Raw genomic sequence first — 27,281 nt, 5'->3', positions numbered from 1 at the left:
AGGACACACTAGCCTGTACAATCTTCCAGGCTACACATCTACTAGCAAACCAACCTTGCAGGGCCCCTTTCCTGCTTTTGCAGCCATGACTATGCATTAAACTCAGAAACGGCCTCAAAAACTCAGTTACTGCATCCACACTGCTCATTGGGAGCAGGCACCAGCCATATTGACTCCTGAACCATGCCTGGGAATTGTTTGGGCTAACATGGGCTGGTCTGGGTCAAAACCACACAGAGGATCATGTTTGTAATTTGTGATCCATGAAGATGCAATGCCCAGGCCCTTGATCCTTTTATTTCACTCACAGGTGTATCCACAAAGTTTGAGGCACAGGTTGGCTGGTGGGCAATGTTGAAATCTTCTTCCAAGCCTTTCCAAGCCTGGGAGCTTTGCTCCAGATTCTCAGTGTTTGCAGAAGTCCCAATTTGATTTTGGCAGGAGGCTGAGGGTGTGAGTGGATAACCCATCTCCTTGTGGGCACACATGGTTTGCACGTGGCTTGGGGACATGACGAATGTGATAGGTAGGGGTTAGAAGAGGACACTAACTGCAGACGACGCCAAGCCAGAAAGCACAGACCTTTCTCCAAGACCCATGTCTAGACTGAGTCCCCAAGTTCAAATAATTTCATGTTTTTTTTCCTACTGTGTGTCCAGCATGGCTCACCTCGCATTGGAGGGGAAGCTGCTTTTCATCAGCCGTGTTCAAGAGAAACACGATGCTGCTGGTTCAGGCACGAGTCCCATTAGGCTGACTTTCCTCTGGGGTGCTTTGTGCTTTATTTACAGGTGTGGGTGCAGAAATTGCGAGTGCAAACATCATTCCCACATCGTTCCCTCATGACAAGGTCTAACTTTAGTGAGGAGCTGGTAGGAAATGCTGGTGCCCCCTGCATGAGGTGGTGCATGCACCAGCAGGTCTGTGAGGGAGGAGGGGACCTCCCAAGCAGTTGCAGACAAAATTGCTAAACCTCACGTTATCTCACATTATCCCCCACTCAGCTGTTCAGCTGAGAGATGCCATGTGGTGTTCAACACCTGCTGCATTCCTCTTACGAGGTGGCTGCCATGAGATGTCTGGGAGGAGTGTGAGGGGAGCCCTCACTTGGCTCCCGCAAAACTCTTCCATCCCAGAAATGCTGCAGAATCACGGAATCACAGAATAGTTTGGGTTGGAAGGAACATTCAAAGCTCAGTGCCACCCCTGCCATGAGCAGGGACATCTTCACCAGCTCAGGTTGCTCAGAGCCCCGTCCAGCCTGGCCTGGGATGTCTCCAGGGATGGTTCATCCACCACCTCTCTGACCAACCTTGGCCTGTGCTTCATTGTAAAAAAAAATTCTTCCTCATGTCATGGGGAAACTTAGTGCCTCACATACTGCTACCCTTGAAGAGCACCTGCCGTACAAAAAGGCCCCATAGGCAGCACACTGCAGTCCCCATTTTACATGCAGATGACTGGAAGATGAAGCTGTTTGGTCCATGTCGTGCATTAGTGAGTGAAAGAGCTGGGAACAGGTCTCACACCTCCTTTTCTTGTGCTCTGTCTGCTGGGTTGGGGACTTTCTCTCAAACACAGAGGGTTAACAGCAACTGGTCCTGGACATATTACAGACAACGCAACGACAGCTTGGATAGCCTTCAGTTGTGTTTCAAGTGGTGAACAGGTCTTCAACGGCTCCATACTTCCACCTAGCGACGAAGAGCTGCTGCTCACACCTCCTGCTTTTCTCTATGTCCTTTCTGGTTGCAACTTGTGGATATTTCTCAGATTCCTGATGCTGAGCCTGTCCATATGCATATTTCTACTCATATGCCTAAAATCTGCAACCTCCAAATGAACAACTACAAACAAACAAACCCACGTAACCTGAGGTGATGTTTTTCAGCAGAACTTTCCTTCAGCAGGAAAAAAATTGCTTGCACGTATATACAAATATGCACTTATTTGTCAAACTGTATTGCTTTCCTCCTTGGTGGGTAATCATACCTAAATCTGTTCATTGGCTGGTAGTGGGAGAGTATTTACACTTCATATAACAAGACCCCTGTGTGACTCTACTATTCCTCTCCTGATCTGAATTACAGGTCTGTGTTTCTGGTTATTAAGAACGATATTCTTCACCAGCTTTCCTTACTTTTTGTGTTTCGGTTCCTTCAGGTGGATGGTTCCCTATGGAGTCTCTTACCTAATCGAAGTCAAATCCTTTGGAGCTGCAAACCTCATGTATAAATATTTATATATATATATATATAAAACATATAATATTTTATATATAAAATATTTCATTAAGATTGGATCACAATGTGCAATGCAGAATGTCAGAGGTGACAATTCATTTTTTTTGCCTACTTTCATCTGGAGAGTTTGAGTGACTGAGTATGTTGGGAGCAGAAACAGCAGGGCCCGAGGGCAGCACTAAGCCCTAATGTCCCTGATCAGCCCCACCTGGGACCCCATCCACACCCTGCCCATGGGTTCAGGAGCCCTACTTAACCTCAGTTTTGAGCCTGCACTACCCTCCTGAGCTATGCTGTAGCAACACTGGTCTTCAGTCCTGTTTCTAGTCCTGGCTTCTAGACCTGGTCCATCCCCTCATTTGGGGATGACAATGAACCCTGTTACCAGCATCTGGATCTGTCTATTGTATCCAAGTTATCATCTTTGAACTATTCCTTCTTTGGCAACTCTTTCTTGTTGGAGAATTCCCTCAAGTTTACTCTTCCTTTTGACTGTCTTTCCAATGTAATTCTGGCTAATAAGTAAACTGAGTGCAGACTACTGAGCAGGATAGGGTTGAGTTTCATTGAGTTCCTATAATCATTGGCTATATGCAGCTGAGACATTGGGGCTTGGTCTAAGAATAAAACCAAATACAACTGGTTCCACTGCTGGGCAGAACTCTGGAACTTCCCTGAAGGTTGATTGCCTGTGACTTTGTGCTGTTGTGCCTATGAATTGAGGCTGAGGAAAATCAAGCAAGCCTGTTTCACCTCCCTTTGAGGATGAGGTAAGAGTGTGCATACATACTGCTGTTGTTTGACTGGTGCATGGTCACTCATTAGCCATATAGCTATGCTGGGTGAGAGCTTCCTCTGAATTTCAGTGGAAACTTCCATGAAGGCATTCACATCAGTGCAGGGGCTCAGCAGCCCATTGTAGTTCTGATGATCCCACCAAAAAAACATCTGGGCTTCAAGCAGGTGAGTGTAGAGTAGGGTTAATGTTCACACAGCTATTCGGGACTTGATGTGGGCTGAGCTGGGTCTTCCCTGATCTCGGCAGGGGCATGTGGTTCTCCACAGGGGGAATGATAACACTCTGTAAGTCCACTGCATACTTTTCCTCCACTGATTGTATAAGGACCCGCAGAGCTGTGGGTACTTGAAATATAGTAGGAGGTCTGAACACCCTTTGGGTAGAACTCGTATCAAATACAGACACTGTTGGGAATGACATGGAAAAAATGTATTAAGAGTATACATGGAAAACTTGAAGTCCACTTGATGTGAAAGTCGGTCCTGGATTGGATATCAGCAAGGTCAGTCCTGGATTGGATATCAGCAAAGCATTCCATCAGTTTTTCTGTTTATGTTGGGGAAAAAAAGAGGATAAAATGAATTCATTCTCCTCCTGCTGGAGGATCTAGTCATATACCAATAGAAGAATAACAACAAACTACTTCCACTATTGTCATTAAAGACTTGGAACAAAACAGTTAATAGCAGCAAGTAGCTTAGGTTAATAATTAAGCATGCCCAATGGACGGCATTGAGCTGTCTGTGAGAGGTATTGAGCCTTTTGAGAAACTAGTCTGGTGGGTTTCAGCACACGGCGACTCAGTTACCCACACAGGGACTGAACTGGTGCCCTACACAACCTCAGACTGAACATTGCGGTAGAGCTGGAGTCAAAGGGATGGAGAAAATATGCTGGTACCAGTATGTCTGCACTTTGTTCCTTGGATGAATAGAAGAATAATAAATTTAATAAGGTAAGTAACACCAGAAAAAGTCCTAATTAGAATAATAAATGTAAACCTAGATAATCTTTCATGCACCTGTTTTGAAATGCAAAGTTTACGTGCATCAGGGTTCTTGACTCTGACCTCTACAAATTGCAGTTGTGTTGAAAAGTGCAAGAAATGTAGGGTGAGTTGTTATAGCAGGTTTTGTGACACATTGAGCAATGGAAGTTTAGAAGTTGGCTTTATGGGGCTAGTGTTTGCTGTAGTTACATGGCAACTGAAGATTTTGCCTAATTCTCACCTCTAAGAGTGTTGCTCTCCTGTTGTGTCCTTTCTAGGGTGCTGACTCACACATATTCTGCTGGGCAGCCCTGTGCATCCCTGCTCTGACCCAGCAGCTCTGAGGAGCCTTTTTGTTTGAGATTTCATGACCCTGTTGTATAGCATTTGGACAATCTTAAAATCATATTTATGGTAATACCAGTGGGGGAGGAAGGATATGAAAAACAACATCAGCTTTGCTATAGCGTTTGCTTTTCCTAGAGGACCAACCAGCAGACTTGGTTTCTTGAACACCCACTATGGATGCATTGCATTCCACTCTAATCTTACAAAACAGTCCCCACTCCTAAGGGAGGAAGAGGTGCTTTAGAGACTGCACAGGATCTCCTTTAGTGTCCCTTTTAGACCAGGAATGTATTCTTGAAGCAAGTCTTCTCCAGTTAAGGTGACTTGTTCCACAAACCTAAGTCTCTGTGAACAGATGGCAGTCCTTCTGGATGAATTAAACCAAAAATATGTTCCAAGCAACACTCCAGCCACTAACAGATGTTCAGTTTTGGAACTAGACTAGAATTATTGCTGTGTGTGACACCCCTAGATGGTTGTAGTGTGGATGTTGGGTCTTCAGCACCGGTTGTTTTGCTCTAAAGATCTGCTTGTATTGGGTTGTGCAACAAATGTGGATGTGTCTTTATTTGGATTCCATCCTCTTCAACCATTATCACCAAATACTTTGCTGTCCAGTCCTGAGCATTTATTTCTGTTGTCCATTCATTCCCTCCGTTTCCCACGAATCAATTTATTGCTATCAAAAATATCACAGTTACCAGATCAGTATTGGTTGTCCCTTTAGTATTTGGAGAAGGCTTCTTCTCCAGCCTCTTGCCTTGAAACTCCTTACTGCATTATCTCGCAAAAGCCAAACAGAAGCAGGAACAGAGAAGAAAGTTCCTTTCCCTCCACTTTCCTCTCATGTAAGGAAGGTACAATGCCTCAACAGTATCCAGCACCTTTGGACACAAGCTGACTGTATTTTCTAATCAGTGTTCAAGAGCACTTTGTGCCTGTAGACTGCATTTGTTACTTCTTTTTAAAAATTACTTAAAGCATCAGGTAATCTGAACTACTGTAGCAGCAACAAACAAAGAACCTGTCTGTGTCCCCCCCCTTTTTTTATTTGAATAGTGTTATTTTAATTAATATAGTTGTTAATCAACTCAGTTGGCTTCATTTTGATGGGTCTTCTGGACATTTACAGAAGGCAACAAAGCAGACAGTACCATAGAGAGTCAGACTTTCTCAGGTGACCTGACAGGCACTCACCAATGTACAAGAGGGCTTGAATCAGTGTAGAGTGCATGTTCATCGAAGCAAGACCACTACATGGAAAAACATACGAGTGCTGGTACCATTGTCCTGTGGAGGAATGGGACCTTTAAAGAGTTCAGATCTGCCCTTGTCCTTTTTTCCATAACTTACTGGTGGAGCAGGGATGTGAAAGGCTGTCTGACTTTACATCATTTTGCTCTTCTACATGCTCTTCTCTTCCTCGAGAATTATTGATTATACAGTGCCTCATACAGTGATTGTGAATTTTGCCCTTTAGATCCTACTATAAAAACAATCCAAAATTCGTTTTTTGCCATTTGATTTTATCTTTATGCCTGGGGCTTTTATGATCTGAGCTGAGTGTTAACCACCAAGGGATTTTCTGGGCAAGTGTCCAACTCTCTGTGTTCACTGGTGAGAATTTGAGGGTTTTGGTCATTTAAAACACCACTAGGTTATTTCCATACTAGTACAAAACCCAGGATGAAGGCAGTAGAAGTTAATGATTTATATTTTTAAAAGTTAGAATGATTTTTGTCGTAGCCTTTTAAAGGTATGACTGACTATGACAACAAGTAAGACCAAGGAACTTCACAGGTTGCAAGGACTAAAATGTTTATATTCTTAAATTATTAGAGCAATTCCCAGCACTGTTGTGATCAAGTCTACCAGTGCTCTTCCAAGCAATGCCTAAGCACACCTGAGAAGCCAGCATGGGCCATTCCTAGCATGGAGCTAGCTGTGGAAGGCTAGAGAACATAATAGTCAATAGTGCCTATTGCTGCTTATCCTGTCATTGGACACCACTGAAAAGAGTCTGGTCCTTCCTCTTGACACCCACCCTGGAGATATTTATAAACATTGATGAGATCCCATCTCAGCTTCTCTTCTCCAGGCTGAACAGCCCCAGCTCTCTCAGTCTCTCCTCATCAGAAAGGTTTTCAAGTCATTGGCTTTCAGAGCTGGAGAATGAGCATAGCACGATTTAATGTAATAAATACAACAATTTCACACAAAGCAGGACATAATTAGGAGATTTTAACACAGTCAGCTGTAAATCCTGCCATTGGTTTCACCAATTTGCCTGTGCCTAATGCTTAATCAGAGTCAGTCTCCTGAAATATGACCCAAGTAAGCGAAAGATCATCCTGAGCTTGGCTGGAAAGTGCTTGGAGGAGCATATGTTTTATATAGGTCTGTTAGGTGGGAGGAAAAAGAGTATGGTGTGCAATATATCGATCTGTTATATCATGTGAGAGGTGAATCAGTGTTTTCTCTGTGATTCCACATTGCAGTCCATCTTGTCTACCCCCACAGTTCTGCAATATGAAGAAATAATACAAATAGGGTTTATTTTAAAGTTACAGGGAAGGTGCTATGGCCCGCAGTCATGATCTTGGAGCCAGTTTCTTGTGAAATCCCCATCCAAAGTTCAAGATGCTCCCTTGGAGATCAACCGTTCTGAGTGCCGAGCTGATATTCTTTGCAGGTGAGTGACAGAGAGGTGTTGTCTCAACCACACTGGTCGTACAACACCAGCAAAATCCGGTGCTGCTGGGCTGGATACAAACTGTGAGAGAGATATGGAGAAACATTTCTAAAAGGTGTTGAAAATTGCAGTATATTGACTGCAGCATACTGGACGTTGTCCACCCTTAATGGCATTATTTCCATAGCCAGTGGGGATTTCTGGATTTGTTGTAAGTTGTCCCTGTTCTACCTGCATTCATCTCACACCTGTTGGTTTTCATTCACTAGATGATAGTCATGTTGCTGTTTGTGTGTTGATAGTAAGGGCTTGTGATGCAAGCGTGTCCGATATTTGGCTTCGGTGATCAATACTGATGTTCAATGAGATTGTATTCCTGTGCAGCTAAGAAGTTGGAAATCTCCTGAAATGCTAAACAGGAAACTGAATATCACTGTAAAAGGACTTCTTAAAATACTGATATTTGTCTACCAAAAAACCCAAATGAACAACACAACAATAAAAAACACAAAAAACCCAAACCAACCAAACAAATAAACCAGACATTGGTTCATCCTTGTTAGCTTCAGAGGATCAGGATAACCAAAGTAAATCATAAATCACCTTAAGAATTTGATACTTTTCTGAAAGGCACTGTATGATGAGTTACAGGTGACTTCATTTCATGAAACAGAAGTTCCTTTCCAGTCCTGTGTTTCTTTCATAAGAACTTCAACAAGAAGGAGCTGGACAGGCTGTCTCAGAGCCAGAAGAAGATGTATTTTGTGGACATTGTGTAAAAGTGAGAAAGCACATTTCTTGGAGAACTGGAGGAATAAACATGAGGTTTATTGTGTTAATTTTGATTCTTGGGGAAGACAAAGGGCTCAGACTGTAGCTTGTTCACCAAGCCTTGAAGGCATTAAAACCATCTTGAGGGGAAACAGAACTATTACATGAGGGACACAGTTGTGGGGAAAAAAAGGATGATCAATATGACTAATTTGGATACCTGCAAACCAGAAATGAGATTAAGGGTGGGATCAATGGAGAGACAGTGGTCAGACCACTATGTCTTATCCTGAATGAAATATTCTAGATGTTTGCATTGTACCTCAGCCTGATGTTTCTGGGTTGTTTTCGCAGTAACAGCCACAGGATTGCTCATTAAGCCCCGAGAGGGCAGTGTCGCTGGAGGAACATGGATTACCATTACCCTGGATGGTGAGTTTTAAGCTCTTATGAAGCACATGTCAAAATAACAGAGAATCATTCTGAGATTCGTGGTTGAGTAAAAAACCCTAAACAACAGATACAGGGGCTGTGGCACCCATAATTGGTGAAATTTGCTTGAAATTATTACTTCATAAGATATTACTAATGATTGCTTGTTTTTAAGTCCTTTCTAAGTGAGAAAAGTCAGATTTCTGCCTCATTTTTGTAGATGTGGAGCTAGAAATTTCTTCCCTGCCACTGTGTTTGTGGTTGTTATTGTGGTTGTTATTGTGGTTGTTATTGTGGTTGTTATTAGAAACACTAATGATAAACATGAGATCCGAGTAAAAATCACGGAAATTGATACACCATGCTCAGTTAGACCCAAACCTAGTTGTACAAAGCTGGGCCTGACTTTCTGTCATGCTGAATATTGATTCACCGGGAAGAGTCGGTTTCTGAGCCAGCTGTAGGTTCAGTTTAGCTGCTCAACTTCCGACACTCAGTCATTTATAGATATGATGAATGGTGCAAGTATTATTTGTCTGTATATTGTGCATTCCCATACAGATGATAAAATGGAGAGGAGAAAGGAAGCTCAAGTCTTCAAGGGAGATGTTTCTCCAACAGCACTATATGGTGGGCAGAGACAATCATAGCTAACAACTCACAGTTCAATTGGTCTCTTTGTTTTTGGTGAGGGGAAGTAGACAGCCAGGCCTTGGGAGAAGGGGAAAAACCTTCCTTGGACCAGGAGGAAATGTGCAGCTTGATGTAAATTCACAGAATCCCAGTATGTCAGGGGTTGGAAGGGACCTGGAAAGCTCATCCAGAGCAATCCACCCGCTGGAGCAGGAACACCCAGCTGAGGTTCCACAGGAAGGTGTCCAGGCGGGTTTGAATGTCTGCAGAGAAGGAGACTCCACAACCTCCCTGGGCAGCCTGGGCCAGGCTCTGCCACACTCACTGTGAAGAAGTTTCTTCTTGTATTTGAATGGAACCTCTTGTGTTCCAGTTAGAACCCATTACCCCTTGTCCTATCACTGGTTGTCACGGAGAAGAGCCTGGCTCCATCCTCCTGACACTCATCCTTTGCATATTGCTCATCATGAATGAGGTCACCCCTCAGTCTTCTCCAAGCTCCAGAGCCCCAGCTCCCTCAGCATTTCTTCTCACGGGAGATGCTCCACTCCCTTCAGCATCTTTGTTGCCCTGCGCTGGACTCTCTCCAGCAGTTCCCTGTCCTTCTGGAACTGAGGGGCCCACAACTGGACACAATATTCCAGGTGTGGTCTCACCAGGGCAGAGTAGAGGGGCAGGAGAACCTCTCTGACCTACTGACCACCCCTCTTCTAACCCACCCCAGATATCATTTGCCTTCCTGGCCACAAAGGCACGGCTGAGAAACTGATGTCATTTAAAGTGAATGTGTGGGATGGGAACCACCTGTGAAGATTGTGAGTGAAAGCAGAGTTGTCTGAAAGCCTTCTTCGTTCGCAGTTTTATTTCATTACACTAGAAAAATTAAGCATGCAAGATTATGTTCAAATAACACTTGACTTTCTGAAGATTAAAAGTCTTTGATCCTCTGGACAGGTGTCTCTGAAGAAATAAGCTAAACAGGTCTACCTTGCAGCACTGGTCAACTTGAGGCCTTGTCAACAAAGCTACACAAGACATCGGCAACTGCAAAAAACGTGTAAAATGATTCTAATTTTACAGTTGTATTAAGTACTTACAAGCATGATTTTTATTTTCTAATGTAGATACCTGAGGTGATTAAAACTCCCAACAACTGTCAATCTCTGCCTAGAATACATTTGGAAGAGACTAAATATTGTATTAGAGGCAAAAAAGCCATGCAGTTGCATGGTGTGATGAATTTGGTCTTAACATGAAGTTACACAAACATGGTTTTTAAAAGCCTGATTAGAGGTTCTAAGTGTTGCTCCTAAAGAGAATCTGGGTTGTACATCCAAAAATGGTCGTATCAGGTGTGACTGTGTGTGCGCGATCCTGTCCTCACAGAGCTCTTCTGGTTGGCTTTGATTACTTAGGTTCAACATCCCACCAGCAAGAATATGTCTCTTTGACCCATCGCTCCCAGATGGAGGTGTCCCTGGTGAATCCAGATCTGCCCAGGTTGCCATGTGATATCTCTCCTGTGTATTTTGACTTATCCACTATACGATGCAGAACAAGGTATGATCCACAACCGCAGTGTGGGTGAGACCTTGTCATTTGTCTGATAGGATCCTCATTTTCTTTCAGGGTTGTTGTAGGCAGTTTGGGAGTTTAAGGCATTTGCATGACTGCTACTGTGTCTGCACCTGAGCACCTCCTAAGTCGTGTTGCATTTATCTTTGTATCAAGTTAATGAAGCACTGGGCAAGTTAGCGTGAGAGTCAGAGTGAGACTTTTTGGAGAGGCTAGACTCAGATACACAAAGGTTTGCAGACGTCTTATTCTTAGATGCAAAACTTCCAAGAAAATGTCAGGGAGGGATTTTACCAGCTTGTGGTGTCTTTGACCTGTCAAAGATAATGGAGAGAGGTTATGGATAGAGTGGGAAACAAATATGGTTTCAAGTACCAACTGGACAATATAAGCTCCCTGTCTACCATCCTGCCATAACTTTAAAGAAGATTATTTGATTGGAAGACTACAGATGTCACAAGAGGCTGTAAGAGTGACCCTAACGGAGCTCTTCCATCTCTTGCTGCTATGATTCAGCTGGGAGTTAATTTTTCTGAATGCAGTGCTGAGAAACTGTGTGCATTAAGGATTCAGCATTAATTTACAAACCAGGACCAAGATACCCTGTAAATCCAGGCAGCCCTGGGTTATTTTAATACTAATGAATAGTAATTATTCATTAGTATTAATGAACAGTAATGAGCATGCCTGTATTTTGCATTAATGTACAATTTGGAGAGAGTTCTGATGTAGTCCTATCACTTTCTGCACTTAACTGCAATTTATTGCTATTATTCTTTTACACTGTAGTTTTAGAGTCTGGGTTCATATGCATAAAGTTTGGGTTCACAGTGTAAATTTGCTTTGCTCTATTGAAGCCTCAGTGGACCTGCTAAGAATGGAGGCCCTGTGAAGGACCTGGTGTTTACTAAAACATAACCCCAATCTGTATAAACATAATACAACCCATTTTCTTCCACCTAGGTCTTCACCCCAGGAGGGTTTGTACTATGTGGAGGTGATCTTTAGAGGACGTGTAATTAACAACTTGACTGATGTGGAGAAAGAAAACTATACTTTCAAGGTAACCACCAAGCAAGTATAGAAGTGGTGATAAAGGTTTCCAAATATTGAAGGGAGTCACACTCAGAGTTAATATCACTGATAATACATTGAAATAATATCTCTCATACTGTATGTCAGGACAAGAATTTAGGATGCTCCTTCTACCTCTTAAAACCAGGTACACTGAGGTACTCATCATTCTGGCACTGGGTAGACTAGATGACTAAACAAATCTTTCCAAATAAAAAATGTAGGTGCAAGTTAATCTGTCTCTACACTTAAGCCACACTGTCAGAAGATCCTGTTGTGTCAGAAGATCCTATGCTGGTTTCTTCTGGTGTTACTGTCCAAGCTGCAGGGTGACACTAAGGGGTAACCATGGGCAAGGACACCTGCCACGGGAACAGCTGGTTCTGGGAAAGGACATCTCTGCAGGTCTTGGACATCTCTCCACATGTAAGATGAGCAAGACCTGGAAAGCTCAGACCTCACTTGCAATTTCGTGCCTGTTGCTCAGTTATTTTAAGGACTCACTACTCCCCTTGACCAGTATTTTTCCCTTCGTCACTCAACGTCAAAATGTTGTTTCAGGAGGTTTGGGGTATGGTGGTATTAGACCAGATAATGACCACGGCGTCAGAATCTCTTTCAGAGAAGAATCCTTAACCATGGCTGTGTACTTCAGAGTGAGGCCTGGTGTGTTCAGAAGTCACATCCCACCTCAGTTCTATCTTTGAATATCGAGCAAGAAAGCCAAGCGTTTTCAGTAAATTGCACATTAAAGCCAAGAAGTCGTTGGGTGGTTCAGCTAGCTTAGAGAGTTGATGAAAAATCACCAGGGGATGCCGTTAATGAGGCACATTCCAAGCTAAATAAAACACAATGTGTCTCTTTGTTTTGGGACTGGGACCTGGGAGCTATACGTATTAAAAATTAATTTTGCTTCCACGTTAGATTGAAAAAGCCTGCTGCAGGCAGCAACAAGTCTGAGCAGCTCAGAAGGCTTGTGTCAGCTAGCAGCCTTAACTTTTATTTCATTTTTGGCTTCTTTCTCTGCATCAGCTTCAGCCCAGGGTATGGCATGATGTTCTTTTTCTTCTCAGTAGCCGCCACTGGAGAATTTGTAGCTACTTATTTATTTTTAACGTGACCATGAGGAGAAGAGGTGGCAAAGACTGAGCTTTGAAAGGGAATGGGATTCAAGGAAAATTCAGAAAAAAACCCCAACATGTGCAACGTTGTCTTTGATTTGATTCAGGAAACCAATTTTTTATGCTATTTATTGAGCTGACAGAAGCATCTGTAAGCTCAAGTGAGGACAGCAGAAGGGTCAAAAAGAAGGTGGTGAAGGTGATGTGTGCAGAATGCTCTGAGAAATGGGTGATTTGGACAATGGAAACACATGGAAAATGTACATTTTCTGTAGGGTGAATGTAATCAAGCAGCTAATGGCTTAGATGGAAACAGGATTTAGCCAGCTAGCGGTACGGCAGGTCAGATTTATGGAAGTATTTGTAGCTCCTAAGGAAGCAGAGAGACATGGATTTTACAAAATCTGATCAAGCCAGGTACTTTTATATATCTCCTTAAGCCCATACTTTGATGGATCTGACCCTTGTTTTTTACATAATGATTTTCATTTCCAGAGTGCCAAATTCTGCAATGGGGGAAGACAATGTCATTACTCTTATTTTCCAGAACAAGTATCTGAGGAATAAAGAACTGGTGTGATTTTGCCAAGGTCTCCCTGTGAAATGTAAGGCTGTGCCTATACTAGTTGTCAAGGCAGGGTCAGGATGTGATCTCCAACATTGTGTGGGATCACCTACCTGCTGCTCCTTGGTGCAGATTTTTCTGTTTTGGGTGATGGCAAGTCTGCTCCCATTATACTGTGTGGATCAGGCCACCTTCTTTTTGGTGTAGAGAGAGAATTTCCCTAAATGGCTATAAGCCACGCTGTTCCCTGGGCCAAATACGGTTGGGCTCGATGATCTTAAAGGTCATTTCCTACCTAAATGATTCTGTGATTCTAAAGGCAGATTCCAAGTTATTTTATTTACTCATATAGCCACAATCCAAGAGCCCACATTCCCTTTCTATAACTTCTTGTGGCTTTCATAGAATCATAGAATGGTTTGGGTTGGAAGGGACCTTCAAAGCTCATCCATTCCAACCCCTGCCATGAGAAGGGACATCTTCACCAGCTCAGGTTGCTCAGAGCCCCGTCCAGTCTGGTCTGGGATGTCTCCAGGGATGGTTCATCCACCACCTCTCTGGCCAATGTGGCCAGTGTTTTACCACCCTCAAGATTTTCCCAAGATATCCAACTATTTTTAATTGGCTGTCTAGGTACATTGCAGATGACACTGGACCACATGGTCTCAACTACAACAGCTTGTTACAAGGTGATGTGCATCTTACAAAACACTGGATAGTACTGGAGACAGCTCCTCATCTACAACAGGAATTCTTTTAACACTTTCAAAGGGTTTCCACTGCCTTTTTATTTCCTTTAGTCCTGGGATCCAGATGCTAAATTTGAACATAAGGCACTTTTTAGCGGCTGAAGCCATCCATTTGTCCTGTTTGGTTTGGCATCTTCCACGGAGGGTCAGCGATATTTACAGAAAATACTGGTTCCATGTAAGTTAACAGCATGTGGAGGACCATGTGTGCATCTGGCCACCTGACAGATGAGTAGTGCTCCCACACACAATGGCATTTGAATAGGACTGGTGTCAGCCTAGGCAAAAAAATTCTAGAGCAATTTTGGTTAAAAAAAAAAAAAATCTCACAGATTTTAGAGTTAACTGGAGAAAAAGGGCAAAACGGCTGCTCTACCAGTGGAAAATACAGTAAAAGTATGTGCCAGGTCAGGTATCCTTGTGTCATAGAGTCATACAATGTCCTGAGTTGGAAGGGAACCACAAGGATCATTGAGTCCAACTCCTGTCCCTGCGCAGGATAACCCCAAAATTCACATCTTGTGTCTGAGGGTGTTGTCTCATCTACTTTGGGAGGCTGATGATGACCTGTCTCCACTTGGAAAGGATCTCTGTGTGTACTCTGTCTTCCGAGACCCTTGTTTCAAAGGATAATCTTTCTGCTTTTTTTTTTGGCCTCTGTTTAATTCAAAAGTAGTACCCAACAACAGATTTCCAGTATTTCCTTGCTATTCCCTCAGAGGCCAAGGTAACGTGTTCCCAAAAACACCTCTAACATATTATACTGCATTAATATGGGCCAATACAAGCATTTTCTTTGCTATGCTGCTGTAGGGTATCCAACAAGCTTGCTAAAGGTTATCTGTGATGTAGCAATAGTTTTTAATACCGTACTATTGGGAAGAAAAATGATGTCATAATGGAAAGTAGAATGGAGGGCTCAACTTTGGATAAAGCACGGCTTAGAAAAACTATAGTGTATTAAACCGTGTCTTCTGGAACCAGCTCAAGCCAAGGTGGGCAACCTGGGCATGGAGGATGTAAAAATAGCAGTAAACCATACTCTGAATGCAGCGGTGGCAAGAAGGGGACATTTGTGCTTACTCCCTTCTTAGAGCAGGACTCTCTGCTTCAAAGATCATATCTGAAGTGTGAGTCTCTGAAATGTGGTTGCCAACTGTGTTGTGAGCAATGCGTAATCAGATCTCATTGGACTGCTGCGAAAATGACTGCCATTTAACTACAAATTCCTCTTTGCAGTTTTCAGATGCACAGACACCTGTGGTTTACCAAATTAGTCCACCATCTGGCATCCCAGGTACGGGACCTTTCTTTAAGCTGGAGCCCACTTTAATTATTATTTGATGTTCCATACTGTCTTTCTCCTTATGAGGGATCTGTCTTGCTGGGCATTGAAATAGGCACTTTCTGAACTTAATGTCCAAGCTCATGCTGAACAGGAAAATGGGTTTGCACAAGGGGAGGGGGTCTGCAGCTTTGGGTACAAGAGTGATGCACTATGGCCAGGTTATTTGGTACTTGGCTTCTGCAGCCTAACTTTGCCTGGGTGGAGAGATGGGAGGTCTAAATAGGCTCAACTTTTGAGTCATCTGACCTTATTTATTTAGTAATAGCCTTAAGAAGAATTAGCAACTAGGTGATGATATTGTAATGCCATACATGTCTTTTGGTTAATGGGTTTTGATCAGACTTTGAAGTTATATGAGAAGACAGTCGCTGTTTTTGGTCTGAACAGTTGATTGCCATCTGGAAGACCTTTTTCCCCCCTATTTCTATTGTTTGTGTTTGCTGGCTTCTTTAGAGAAAATTGAGATTCTGATTTCCAAAGTCAAGATTAATAAAAACATTTTGGTTTTGCAAGAGTGCAGAGAGGTACCTGGATGATTAGATCACATAGATGCTCCTAAATCTAAGTCCATCTCTCAATTCTAATTATTTTCAGGTGCAGTTCAGCTCCAGATTTTCATGCTTTGCTTTAGGGTGTCTATATGGAAGTTTCTATGTGTTAGCTGAATGTTGGATCTCTGAGTGTAGTTTTGGGAAAATATTATTGGGTGCAAGGTCACCTTGAACTATGGTAGAAGCTGAGACCAGTGCAGCCAATTGGGCACCTCTCTGCAAAATTTTCAAAGACCAAGGGCTTATTTTTAGAGCTGATAAAATGTGCAAATACAGATTCTCAGCTTCTAAAAGACTCTCTTGAATTCCTGTTTCCTTTTAAACAGGAAATTTAATAGAGATCCATGGGAAGACAATTGCTGAAAGATATGAGACCCTGGACTTCAATGTGGATTATATTGATGGGTAATTATATATCAGCTGCTATCTGACCCTGTGTCTGTAAACTGGTGTTTCTTCTATCAGCCTCATTGACAGCAATAAATTGCAACCAGTTGGCCCAGAATTGCCATTTACTTTCTTTGTGGTTTATTGCAGCTCATGAGTTGGGCTCCAGCAACCTTTGTTAATCTAATTGCAACTGGTCCATTAAGCTAGTTGGTTTGTTTACTGGCAGCACAGTCAATCACAGCTCAGTGTGAATTGTACTGTAATTGCATCTGGTTGCAGTAGATCTTATTTTGGCTAGCAAATTAAAATTTAACTAATTAAAATAATGTCAGAATCTAAAAGTTAAATAAATTTTCCCTTCCATTTGCATTTTTAGAAAAACTATTAGTTTGAAGCAGATGCTTTGGTGAGTTGAAAGACAAAGCAGAAGCGTTTTGAGACAAAGGGCTCTGTTGTTCACTGCTTTAAGCCCTCTCTGGTTGCTCCCTTGTTCTCAAGGAAGGTTTGTTTTTTATCTTCTCCTGCTCCTATGGTTACATGCAACAAAGCAAAGCAGGAAGATTTAAAAAATTTACTTCAGGCCAACAGCACTCCAAACACAGTGAATCCAAAATGAGCGTGAACGCTGATCTACCGTCTACCACATGTATTTCCATATGTATGGAAGCATTCTCAGATACTACTGGATTATGATTTCCTTGCACTTGTGTCAATGGCAGTGAAGAACTAAGCCCAGATAAGTATTTTAAAGATAAACTATTAATCTCTAGTTACTGTGTGGCATTTTGAGGATCATTTCAGGAGCCAGAGAAGGTGTGTATTCTCAGTAGTTAGATATTTTAATCGCAGTGGCAGATATTTGACCACTAGATGCTTTCTAAATACTTCTCAGGCTCAATGGAAACATCCTCTGCTAATTTACTAAATTCTCTGCCAGCATGAATGAAAGTCCAGTGCAGATTCCTGCCATGTCAGTTGCACCCATTTATCAGCGCTACTTTTTCAACCTCTAGATGTACATTAGCATCTTTTGTTCAATATTAATTACTCTTTTACCTGTTTCTAGTGGAACTGTGAAACCTTTGAGCAGTGGGAAGAAAGGCTGCTCTGTCTGACTCTAGGTTGGACGTGCCTACATGCTCCCTTGCTAGATTACTTATTTACAGCTTAAACACACTATTTCCAAAAAGGAAATGGCCTCAAAATTTTAACATATCAATCAGGTTCACATTGTAGCTTCACATGGATAATTTCCCCATTTTTGGTATGTTATTAAACATGCACCAGGCAATGACTTGGACTTGTCCAGAGCAGTCTGACAGTTAGTCATACTGATTCAGGATTTGGAGCAAAAAGGAGAACCATTTTATATTTTGTAGTGTGTTTTGGACACTTTTCCATGCTTTGTGTGGGATGCAACAGTCCAGTGATGATGAACCAAACATTCTGCAGCACTGATTTTTTTTCTGTTCATCCTTACAAGGAAAGGCATCTCAGTACTGTATTAAAAAAAAAAAAAAGCAAATTCTTAATAAAAGGTCATAAAACTGCAGTCTGAAGCATGGATCGCAACAAAGTATTTGCACTACATGTTTTAACTGAATATTTTTATTGAATATTTTCCTTAATTGTTCGTCAACTCTCAAAGAATCATTGCCAACCTTTGCTTAGTGTGCTAACTACTGTGAATTTATTGCTCCCACCTGATTCCTCCTCTTCAGTGGAAACTGTACCTTGCCATATTGTTTCTTTAAGGTAAGATAAGAGATAAAGGCTTGTCCGGTTTTCTAGGAAATTGATAAATGCTAGAGACAAGTGAGGTGAAATTTCTGTCCCATTTGAAAATATTGGCTGCTGATTTTAATAGGAATAAGATTTCATTAGTGAAAGTTTGCTGTATCGTATTTCATCTTCCCTGTTTACTTTTTGCCCAGGCCAGCTGTCCTTGTGGCAGAAGGAGATGGATGGACCAGTCTCTGCTCTTTTGCTGACAGGCGAGCTGGAAGAATGTCAGTTCTTGGCTTATCTTTGGTTTGTGTTGATGCAAGGGTTCAGCGCAGCTTGTGCACAAAAGAAATACTGAGCTTTTGGAGAAGCTTTTCTGCTTTGACTTAAGATGGAGAGGGACCATGTGGAGTTGACCATATGGTCTGTGATGGGTGGGTGAGGGTTACCATCTCTCTGCAACCTTAACTATAACCAGGTAGGACCAGGGGCTCTCTGGTTTGTAGATGATACACTATGCCCTGACCACATCTTCAACTCTTTGGACTCCAAAACAGCGTAGCCATTTCCAAGCTGTCTGTTGACTGTGGTCAATGATCAATGCATAGTCATATATAGACTCTAAGTTGAAAGGTGGATTAGTTGACCTGAGCCCAAACTGAGCAAATAGAACTCTAAAAATCCAGCAACACAAACAGTCAGACTCTGGTGCCTGGGCTCCAAAACTGCTCATTTACCATTATTAATATATCTTTGTCTTCTATAAGTTGCAGGAGATGTTTTAGCATCCTGGCTCTTGCACCCTGCTGAATTACAGAAAAAAAAACCCATGGATTCCACAGCAGATTTCTTTTATGAATGCTTCACTTCTCACAGTGCCTGTGAGCCCTGGAAAAGGGAGGCTGCTTTTACAGGGAATAAGGGAAAAAACCTGTTCCCACAGAAGTCAATACTAAGACTCCTGGGGTCCTCAGCAGACCCTCTTATTGCAATGTAAAATTCCCTCTAGCTCCCAGGAGGGGACTTTTAGGCAAATGTGAGCTGATGATGTGACTTGCTTTTTTCCCTGGCTCCAGAAGTTTGATGTGATTCCAGCATATCTGGTTTAATTGCTACTGGCTCCTTCTTTCAGATTAGGGACATGCAGAGGAGTAAGATGAGGGCAAACACTTTTGTTGTCCTCTTCACATTCACCCTGTTCCCAGACTTGTCTTCTCTCAGCTCTTCTTTCAAAAGGGGGTTCTTAAGGTTACCAACAGGACAAACTTCTGGTAACAAGGGTAAAGGAAATGACCTGGAGCTCTGGGTGTTGCTGGTAGGCTTACTCTTAAGCTCCTGATGGTCAGGGGGGAGATGGGTTGTTCCTCTCCCATCTCACCTGTTTCTCTCTTTTACTTCTAGAGATTAGCTCAGATGTGTAAGTCCATGTCTTTAGTTAGATGATTCTCACTGTATTTTGCTCCTTGTGCTCACAAGGCTTAGCGAAGCCATTTGTCTCTCCACAGCTACCCTATTTGGGCAGAGGATGGACGGGGGACCCTGCAGTGCCGGGTGGAAGGGAATCACATAGGTTGGTGAAAAAAGAGGGGAAAAAACGTGGGGATTTGTTATTCGTGCAGGTCTACAGGGCAGAGAGAAGGTGTCCATCACAAGTTCCCACTCTATCTCCAGTCAAGAATTTGGCTGAGGATTGGACCCACAAAACCTACTTCATGTCAGGGTTTACCATGGTTCAACAAAACCGTTGCAGTAATTCACATCCTCTGTACATCCTTGTGGAAAATGAAGTGCGGTGCTCAAGTGAAACCATGACAGATGATGTGAACATTGCTGACTCTAAGAATGTCATTCGGGCTTTTTGCTCAGTTTACCTTTTTTTTTTTTTTTAAACTATTTATTCTTATATGTGATAGACTTTCCCATTTATTGTTCTGCTGTTAGTGAGGAACAAATTAGGTGCCCACTTCTGTTTATGGTTCCTCTGGTAGCAGATTGGATCCCTTTCATTTCTGCTTGCTTGCCAGCACTCTGAAGAAGCTTCTGATTTCTTTATGAGGCTTTGTCTGAGCAGCAAGCTTCCTGCTTGGGAAAGTTGACCTGAGTTAAGTATATAAAATAGAATTGAATGTCTAGCTCTTATGTGATCACTGGTGGCACAATTCAATAGCTTGAAATTTAGAGATGTCTTAGGGTTTCTGGGATGTCTCCAGAGCAGTGTAGGAGGTCTTGAAGGATGTCTACACCTTCCTAGCACGGCAAGTGAAGTCAGATAGGATCCATGGAGTATAAAACAACGCAGAGCACCTAGGCAACCAAATCCTGCCTCTGAAATTCAGCTTGCAAGTTCAGATACATAACTGTACTTATCTATAGAACAGTGTCTGGCTATGATCTAAGGGTCTAAGCTCCCTAAGCTGATATTGGATTCAGTTCCTGCATGAACACTCTCCCACAATCAACACAGTTATACTGTTGTAAGGAAGAGGAGAATGAAGATGGGACACTTGGACAAGGTTTGGTAGGATGCGCTCTTTATGGAGCCCTCCAAACTTCTGCCATAAAGTATATTTCTTTTCTTTCCTCCAGGGTCCCACAATGTTAGCTTCTCAGTGTTTAACAAAGGAAAGTGAGTAAATGAATATTTTTTTCTCTCCTTTTTTCTGTGGTTTTGCATGGCAAAACAACTTCAGGATAAGTGTACGATGTTTTTACTGAATCTTGCATTTCATTGCTTAGAAATGAAGTTTTGCTATCTTGAAGTTAATCATCAGATTGGGAATGAACAAGGGAATGTTCTTCCCCTGAAGCATTTCTGTTTTGGGGCTTTAATACCATAGCTTCAGTACCCAAATCATAAGCCATCTGTTAATCCTAGGTGAATAAAATCCTTTCACCTCACTTTAAACTCTTCATTCAAATGGGGAAAAAATTAGCCATAAAATGAGGTGAAAATGGGTTTTGACAGTGTCAAAACTGTACTTTACAGTGGGACAGTACTTCTAATAAAGAATTTCAGCCATGTAATGGAGTCTTTTGAATCAGTGCTTCAGTGTGTTGGCAAAGAGTGGTGTTGGTCCTTGTACATATGTTTCACTGTTTCTCTGGATAGTGAGAGTCCAGCTCTGCCAAAAGAAGTTCTACTTACTTATATGGTGAAGGATGTCTCAGACGTTTTCTATCTCTTGCAGGTCAGCAGTACACAAAGATGCTTGGCTCATCAGTGCCAAACTGGAGCTTTTCTTGTATCAAACACATTCAGGTATTTCACTGATTCACCTCAACTCCTGCACTGTCCCTTGGCAGTCCCAGCATGGTCTAAGGAGACTTTTCAATGTTGGTCTTCTCAAGGACATAATCCTGTTGTGTCCTCAGTTCGGGTGTGCCATTCCCCGCTAAGGGCTTGACTACACAAAAATCTGCAGATCAAAAATTTCAGGAAAATCAGATTTGTATGCTAAGACTGGTTGTGCTGCCAGGGGATATATCCTGCAACCACAGACAGTTATAGCTCCTCAAACAGGGATATGTTTGAACTTTGTTTTGGACAGCCTAACCTGAGGCAGTCAGAGGACAGCAGTGTGGCAGGGTTTGGGGTGACATTGTTTTTTCTATTTTTTCCTTTTCTGGTCAGATTGGTTGTAGACTGGACATGTTGCATGTAGACGAACCTTTCCCCCTTAAATCACACTCTGGCAAGGCTGAGATTTAGAAATGCAGACCTTAGGATGAGACAGATTCCCCATCAGCTACAAGGAGGAGATGATGTACAGCCACTCCAAGAATTGAGTTTTGGATGAATGGTGGATGACAGGTTACCACATCATTACTTAAAAATGCAAATAATATTAACGTACATTAACAACAATAAACTTTGTGACATTTACAGCTACACTGTAGACAGACAATGAAATCTTGAGCATCCATTCAAGTTTATGGTCATGAGCAAGCAGACTTCAACCTTAGCCAAAGGTTGCATTAAGCTGAAAGGCCACTTAGTTCACCTGCACAAGTCACCCGCAAGGTCCCATCAAGTTTTCCCATTAAGTTGACTGAAATTAATGTAAGGAAAGCTCTAGTTCCTTATGGAACACAGACAATAGAAGACTGCATTTTGCATATTGTTTATAGCATACAGCTTGTTTCATCTATACATTCAAACCACTTTGTAGACAAGGGCAATTTTGTGTCAAATTTTATTTACAAATTGAGGCACAGTAAAATGAAATAACCCTGAATGAAGATGATTATTAGCAGAGCACCAGCAGACACAAGATCTGCCAGATCTACCCAGTAGATTGTATTTCACTTGACAGCAGTCAATATCGTAAAAGTGAAGTCTAAATATCAGATAAATCAAGAAAAATACGCAATCTGGACAAACTTCCTGTATCTTTTTATTAGTCTTTTTCTTTCAGAACTATACAAATACAATTGGGTGTTTAAACTAGGACATCTAAGTTACTGTCATCAAAGAGAAAAATGGGTATCCAGTGTGGAATGGCATGAATATAACAGAGATAAAATCCCAAAAGATTCTCGTGGTCATGATGCAGACATTTGGACGTCAGATGTATAGCGCTCTCTAGTTGTCCCTGAAGCCTAAGGGATGATTGGAAAGTGTAGTAACATCTAACCCTATTGGATAAATTAAGAAGTGAGTCAGACAAGGTTATCCATGTTGTTCATTCCTGGTGTAATCCCAGTGGCTGTCAAAAACCCCATGAAGGATCAGTGTGATGCCTGTTTTATTCACAAGAGCCTGCTCGGGCTGGAAACAGTGGAAACACCCTGCTGGGTTGGACAGAAATAGGGCTTTCCAATGCTAGTTTTCAGTAGTATGTGATAGGATGAGAGGAAACGGCCTCAAGTTGCACCAGGAGAGGTTTAGATTTGATATTAGGAAAGAAATTCATCATTGAAAGGGTTGTTGGGCATTGGAACAGGTTGCCCAGGGCAGTGGTTGAGTCACCATCCCTGGAAGGGTTGAACAGACACATAGATGAGGTTCTTAGGGACATGGTTTAGTGCCAGTGTGAGGTTAATAGTTGGACTCTTCCAACCAGAATGATTCTGTGATTCCCCTTTTCCTTCCTCTGTAGAGATAACCTCTGTGTTCCCAGCCAGTGGGAGTCTTGGAGGAGGCACCGATCTCACTGTCACAGGGGATTTCTTTGAGGAGCCAGTGCAGGTCACTGTTGCCGGTAAGAGGAGAACTGTATTAAATATTTTATTTTATTTTTTTTAAATTTTGTTTTTTTCAATGTAGCAGTCGTGGCCCTGACCACAGAACCCAACTGATGCTGATGGATACCAGTGTGGGAGCTGTAGGACTCACCATCAGGAAGGTCCAGTTATTCTGACTGTGGACATGAACCATATTGCTTGCCTGAATAGTCCAAGCCCAGGCTTTTAGCAAAGTGTTGACACCTTTTGGAAACAAAATGGGTCCAAGATACAGCTAAGCTGTGTTTCCAAGTCTCATTTGTCTCCTTTTCTTGATGCCAGGTGTCCCCTGTAAAATCAAGCACGTCTCTCCCCAGCAAATCAGATGCACCATTGAGCCTGTTGACAAGGGCAGGAGGCTTGGCGTCCCCCAACCAGGTACGGTATTCAAATATCTGAAAGTCCAAACAAGCAAATACACATGGAAATAGAGGACAGAAATAAATCGGTGATTAATGCAATCAAGCGGCTTTCCAAAATGCTGTCTGCTTCGACATCACTTCATTTTCTCCCAGATTTGATAGGGAAGAGGAGCCTCAGAAATGATCTGAGGCTGGAACAGCTCTGCTGGGAGGACAGGCTGAGAGAGTTGGGGTGTTCAGCTGGAGAAGAGAAGCTCCGGGGAGAACTTAGTGTGGCCTTTCTGGACTTAAAAGGGGCCGATAAAAAAGATAGGGACAGACTTTTTAGCAGGAACTGTTACAATAGGATGAGGGGTAATAATTTTAAATTAAAGGAGGGAGATTCAGGCCAGGTGAGGAAAAAATTGTTTCCACTGATGGTGGTGAGAGCCTGTCCCAGGTTGGGCAGAGAGGTGGTGGATGAACCATCCCTGGAGACATCCCAGGCCAGGCTGGACGGGGCTCTGAGCAACCTGAGCTGGGTGAATATGGCCCTGCTCATGACAGGGCTGGCACTGGATGAGCTTTGAAGGTCCCTTCAACCCAAACTATTCTATGATTCTATAGCAAGGAAAGGCATGGTGGAGACAGCTCACAGCTTGCAAATGGGTGATGGTGGGAGGAAGGTCAACCTGGTGTGTAGTGCAGTGCAAAACGAGGGGAAGAAATATGGATAATATTTAGAGGAAGGATAGCTTAACTAGAGCTACAGCAGAGGTCCCTTGGGACATTGCTGGAGTGGAGCAGTACAGTAGGAAATTATTGTGCATAAAATGAGGCTCAGCTCATTTTCACTGTGGGTCATCCCGGTACCTTTTCCTGCAGGAGCAGACACGTGAGCTTGGTTGGCTGCCCTGCTCTCTGCAGAATTTTGTTCTTTCTGGTGAAAGGTTTCAAGGTAGAACAAATTCCCTAAAGTGAGATCTCTGTCCTGCCTTGGACTGTGAAAAAGACCCACAAACAGAGCCAATTTATTATTGAAATTTTCTGTTCTGGCCTGTTTCCTTACACCACTGATTCTAGCATATGCTCTGGGATTTTTGTTGGCTGCTACTGAGAACACTTTTATTTTAACTTTCTAGGAAACAGAGGGCTTCTCTTTGAAGTCTGGGATGATGCCTCTGATCTGACAGAAGCAGGTCCTGGATATAGATGGCAGTTTGTACCTAATGCCAGTTCCCCAACAAGATTTCTGTCTGGGGCAAAGAAGTCCTTCAGGTATTCAGTCATCTTAAAAAGAGATGAAACCACGGCAATCACCTGTACTGGTGTAAAGTATAGCGGTACCACCTGACACCTCTTTATAGCAGAGCCTTACTTCATAGCTTCTATAAATCAAAGCAGACCCTCTGTTCTAAGGTCCTTTTGAAGCTCCAAATATGCAGGGAAGGGTTTTATTTTCCCTCCTTTTTCTTTAAATCAGTATTTCTGCTCTACCTGGCCTAGATGTGGTGAAATACCACAAAAGGAATTGCTGCGGAGGTGGAAGGAGCTCCACTTAGAGGCTGTCTTGGGAGCTTTGGACAGATGTGGAGGGTCAGATCCTCAGCTGATGTTGGCAGCTGGAGTTAATGAAATAAACTGATTCGCCCCAAGATGTGAATATATCTGAACTGTATTGATGCTCGTGGTCTCTTCAGATACACCCTTATAAAGCTATGCAATGTGCACGAATGTTTTCATTTTTCCATCACCTCTCTGTTTTCCTCAGTTGATTTTGTGCATGATTTTGAGTCTTCTGCTTGCTCAGGGTTTAGACCTTGCTTGAGAAGAAACGCGCAAAAACATCATCAACAACAAAACCATACGTATCTTCACGGAGGTTTTTTTTGATGTTTGAAAATTTCTGTAAAGCATAAACAACATTTAATATAAAAATGGTTCATTAAGAGCTTCTTCCAGTTTTAAAACCTCTGAGTTTGGTTTTTATATCTTGGTGTCTCAGTCTTTCCTTATTAATCAGTGTACATGTGAAGGTGGGGTGTGGGGCTGGTTTTTGCTTTTGTTTGTGTTTTTTTTTTTTTTCCAGTAATTTTTTTGTATATTTTGGCTATTCTGTTTTTGCTTATGGGTGTTCACTTAGCTCCAGGCTTCGTGGATTTTTTGTGGCTCCTCAGACCAACAATTACACCTTCTGGATTCAGGCGGATGGTCAGGCATCTCTCCATTTAAGTTTGTCCCAGGATCCAGAACAAAAGGTATTACTCTTGGCAGAGAAAAAGAGGACATCTTGATAGGAAAGAGTTTTAATTAAGGTATCATAAGTGGGAATTTCCCCAGTACGAATTGGCTTATTGACCCTTATTATGAATCTGTTACAGAGTGAAAACTGTATGATTTGCTGTTTTGGCCCTGTTAGCTGCTCATCTCATAAAAAACACTCACTCTTGCAATCAGAGTCTTTGATTGCCATTTCCAGAAGACCTTATTTTTTCAGTTCATTACATCAGCATCACTAACAATCTGTGCAAGGGAACCTCAAGGTTTTTTATCTCACTTCCCCCATTTACCTCTTTTTTTTGCCTATTGAAATTCTGCCCTTTGAAGACATTGATCCTTCCCTTTGTAAAGCTGACAGGATGCTATAAATGAAAGTGATCTATTTCTCTAAGCTGTTCTTAAGCCTAGTAAAACAACAGGGATAGAGTAACATAAATTACTTCTCCTTATTTATCTTTAAAAAAGTAGCATTACTGATATTAATAATGGTAACTTACTGCATCTCAGAAGACTGTAGACATAGTTATTTTGTATTTGGAGGACATAAGATGTAGAACTGAAGTCATCCATAAAAAGCTGTATGGGGAACTGTTATTAGGTTCAGCCATAAGAATTAACATTATGGTATCAAGACTTAACTGAAGCTCTTTGAGATGGCAGCTTTTTCCTGTGTAATAGGAAGGAATGGGTCAATCATCAACGCACTACTATCAGCTATAAGCACGAGTCCGTTTTGGTTTTTTTTGAGCTGTGGACAAAGTGTCTTTTGGGGATGTAGAGATGTCTCTGTAACTGATTAATTTGTTTGATCTGGACACAGGTGAGAATAGCTTCTCTCCCTGCTGGTAATTCAGAGTGGTCCAAGAACTGGGTGAAGAGCTGGAGTGAGAGTTGGCAGCCAAAATCCCAGAAATTTGAACTAACTGCTGGCTCCAAGTACTACCTGGAAGCGCTGCACCATGGAGAGGCACCCAGTAATGGGATGAGAATCGGAGTCCAGATACATAACACATGGCTTAATCCCCATGTGGTGAACAATTACTACATCGAGAGGCATGAAATTCGGGCTCGTGCCTTGCAGCATCCAGAAGTCCAGGTCAGTGTTATGCGCTTGGTCCTGGCAGCTGGATCAGCCCTGGTTCAGTTGACAGGGATGGCAGCAAATCCTAATTATAAAGGCTTTGTCTGTGTTTGATGTGACCTTATTTTAATCTGCTAAGTATGCTGATTAATAGCATCATGAGCTGAAGATGTTTGTGGCTTTTTGGTGGGCAGATGTGAACCCTGCAGTTGTATTATGTGTTAAAATGTAAGCAATGCCGACTCCCCTCAGGTTTTATCTTTACATTAACACCTCATCTCATGACTTAACGCTAATTAATGCAAGTTCGAGATAGTTTTTAGTTCCTCCTCTTAGTGAGAGAGCCTTCAAA

The 27,281-nt window shown here is 42.3% G+C and overlaps 1 protein-coding gene across 1 annotated transcript in view; it reads left to right on the top strand.

The window, feature by feature from the left end:
• Window positions 1-3,696: 3,696 nt before the first annotated feature.
• PKHD1 (PKHD1 ciliary IPT domain containing fibrocystin/polyductin) overlaps window positions 3,697-27,281 on the top strand; it is a 271,783-nt gene continuing 248,198 nt past the window's right edge. Inside the window, exons 1-16 of the mRNA XM_065834370.2 lie at window positions 3,697-3,997; window positions 6,943-7,070; window positions 8,196-8,273; window positions 10,322-10,466; window positions 11,445-11,544; window positions 15,230-15,287; window positions 16,216-16,294; window positions 18,214-18,288; window positions 19,510-19,574; window positions 20,591-20,630; window positions 21,193-21,263; window positions 23,104-23,205; window positions 23,510-23,605; window positions 24,711-24,846; window positions 25,712-25,826; window positions 26,669-26,944. Of these exons, the coding sequence (XP_065690442.2) occupies window positions 7,019-7,070; window positions 8,196-8,273; window positions 10,322-10,466; window positions 11,445-11,544; window positions 15,230-15,287; window positions 16,216-16,294; window positions 18,214-18,288; window positions 19,510-19,574; window positions 20,591-20,630; window positions 21,193-21,263; window positions 23,104-23,205; window positions 23,510-23,605; window positions 24,711-24,846; window positions 25,712-25,826; window positions 26,669-26,944 (1,488 nt within the window). The 5' untranslated portion in view covers window positions 3,697-3,997; window positions 6,943-7,018. The remainder of the gene's footprint in view (window positions 3,998-6,942; window positions 7,071-8,195; window positions 8,274-10,321; window positions 10,467-11,444; window positions 11,545-15,229; window positions 15,288-16,215; window positions 16,295-18,213; window positions 18,289-19,509; window positions 19,575-20,590; window positions 20,631-21,192; window positions 21,264-23,103; window positions 23,206-23,509; window positions 23,606-24,710; window positions 24,847-25,711; window positions 25,827-26,668; window positions 26,945-27,281) is intronic.

This window comes from Patagioenas fasciata, chromosome 3 (assembly GCF_037038585.1).
Source record: "Patagioenas fasciata isolate bPatFas1 chromosome 3, bPatFas1.hap1, whole genome shotgun sequence".
Taxonomy (NCBI): Eukaryota; Metazoa; Chordata; class Aves; order Columbiformes; family Columbidae; genus Patagioenas; species Patagioenas fasciata.
Note: the sequence above shows the minus strand (reverse complement) of the source record. Positions and strands in the feature narration are given on the sequence as shown.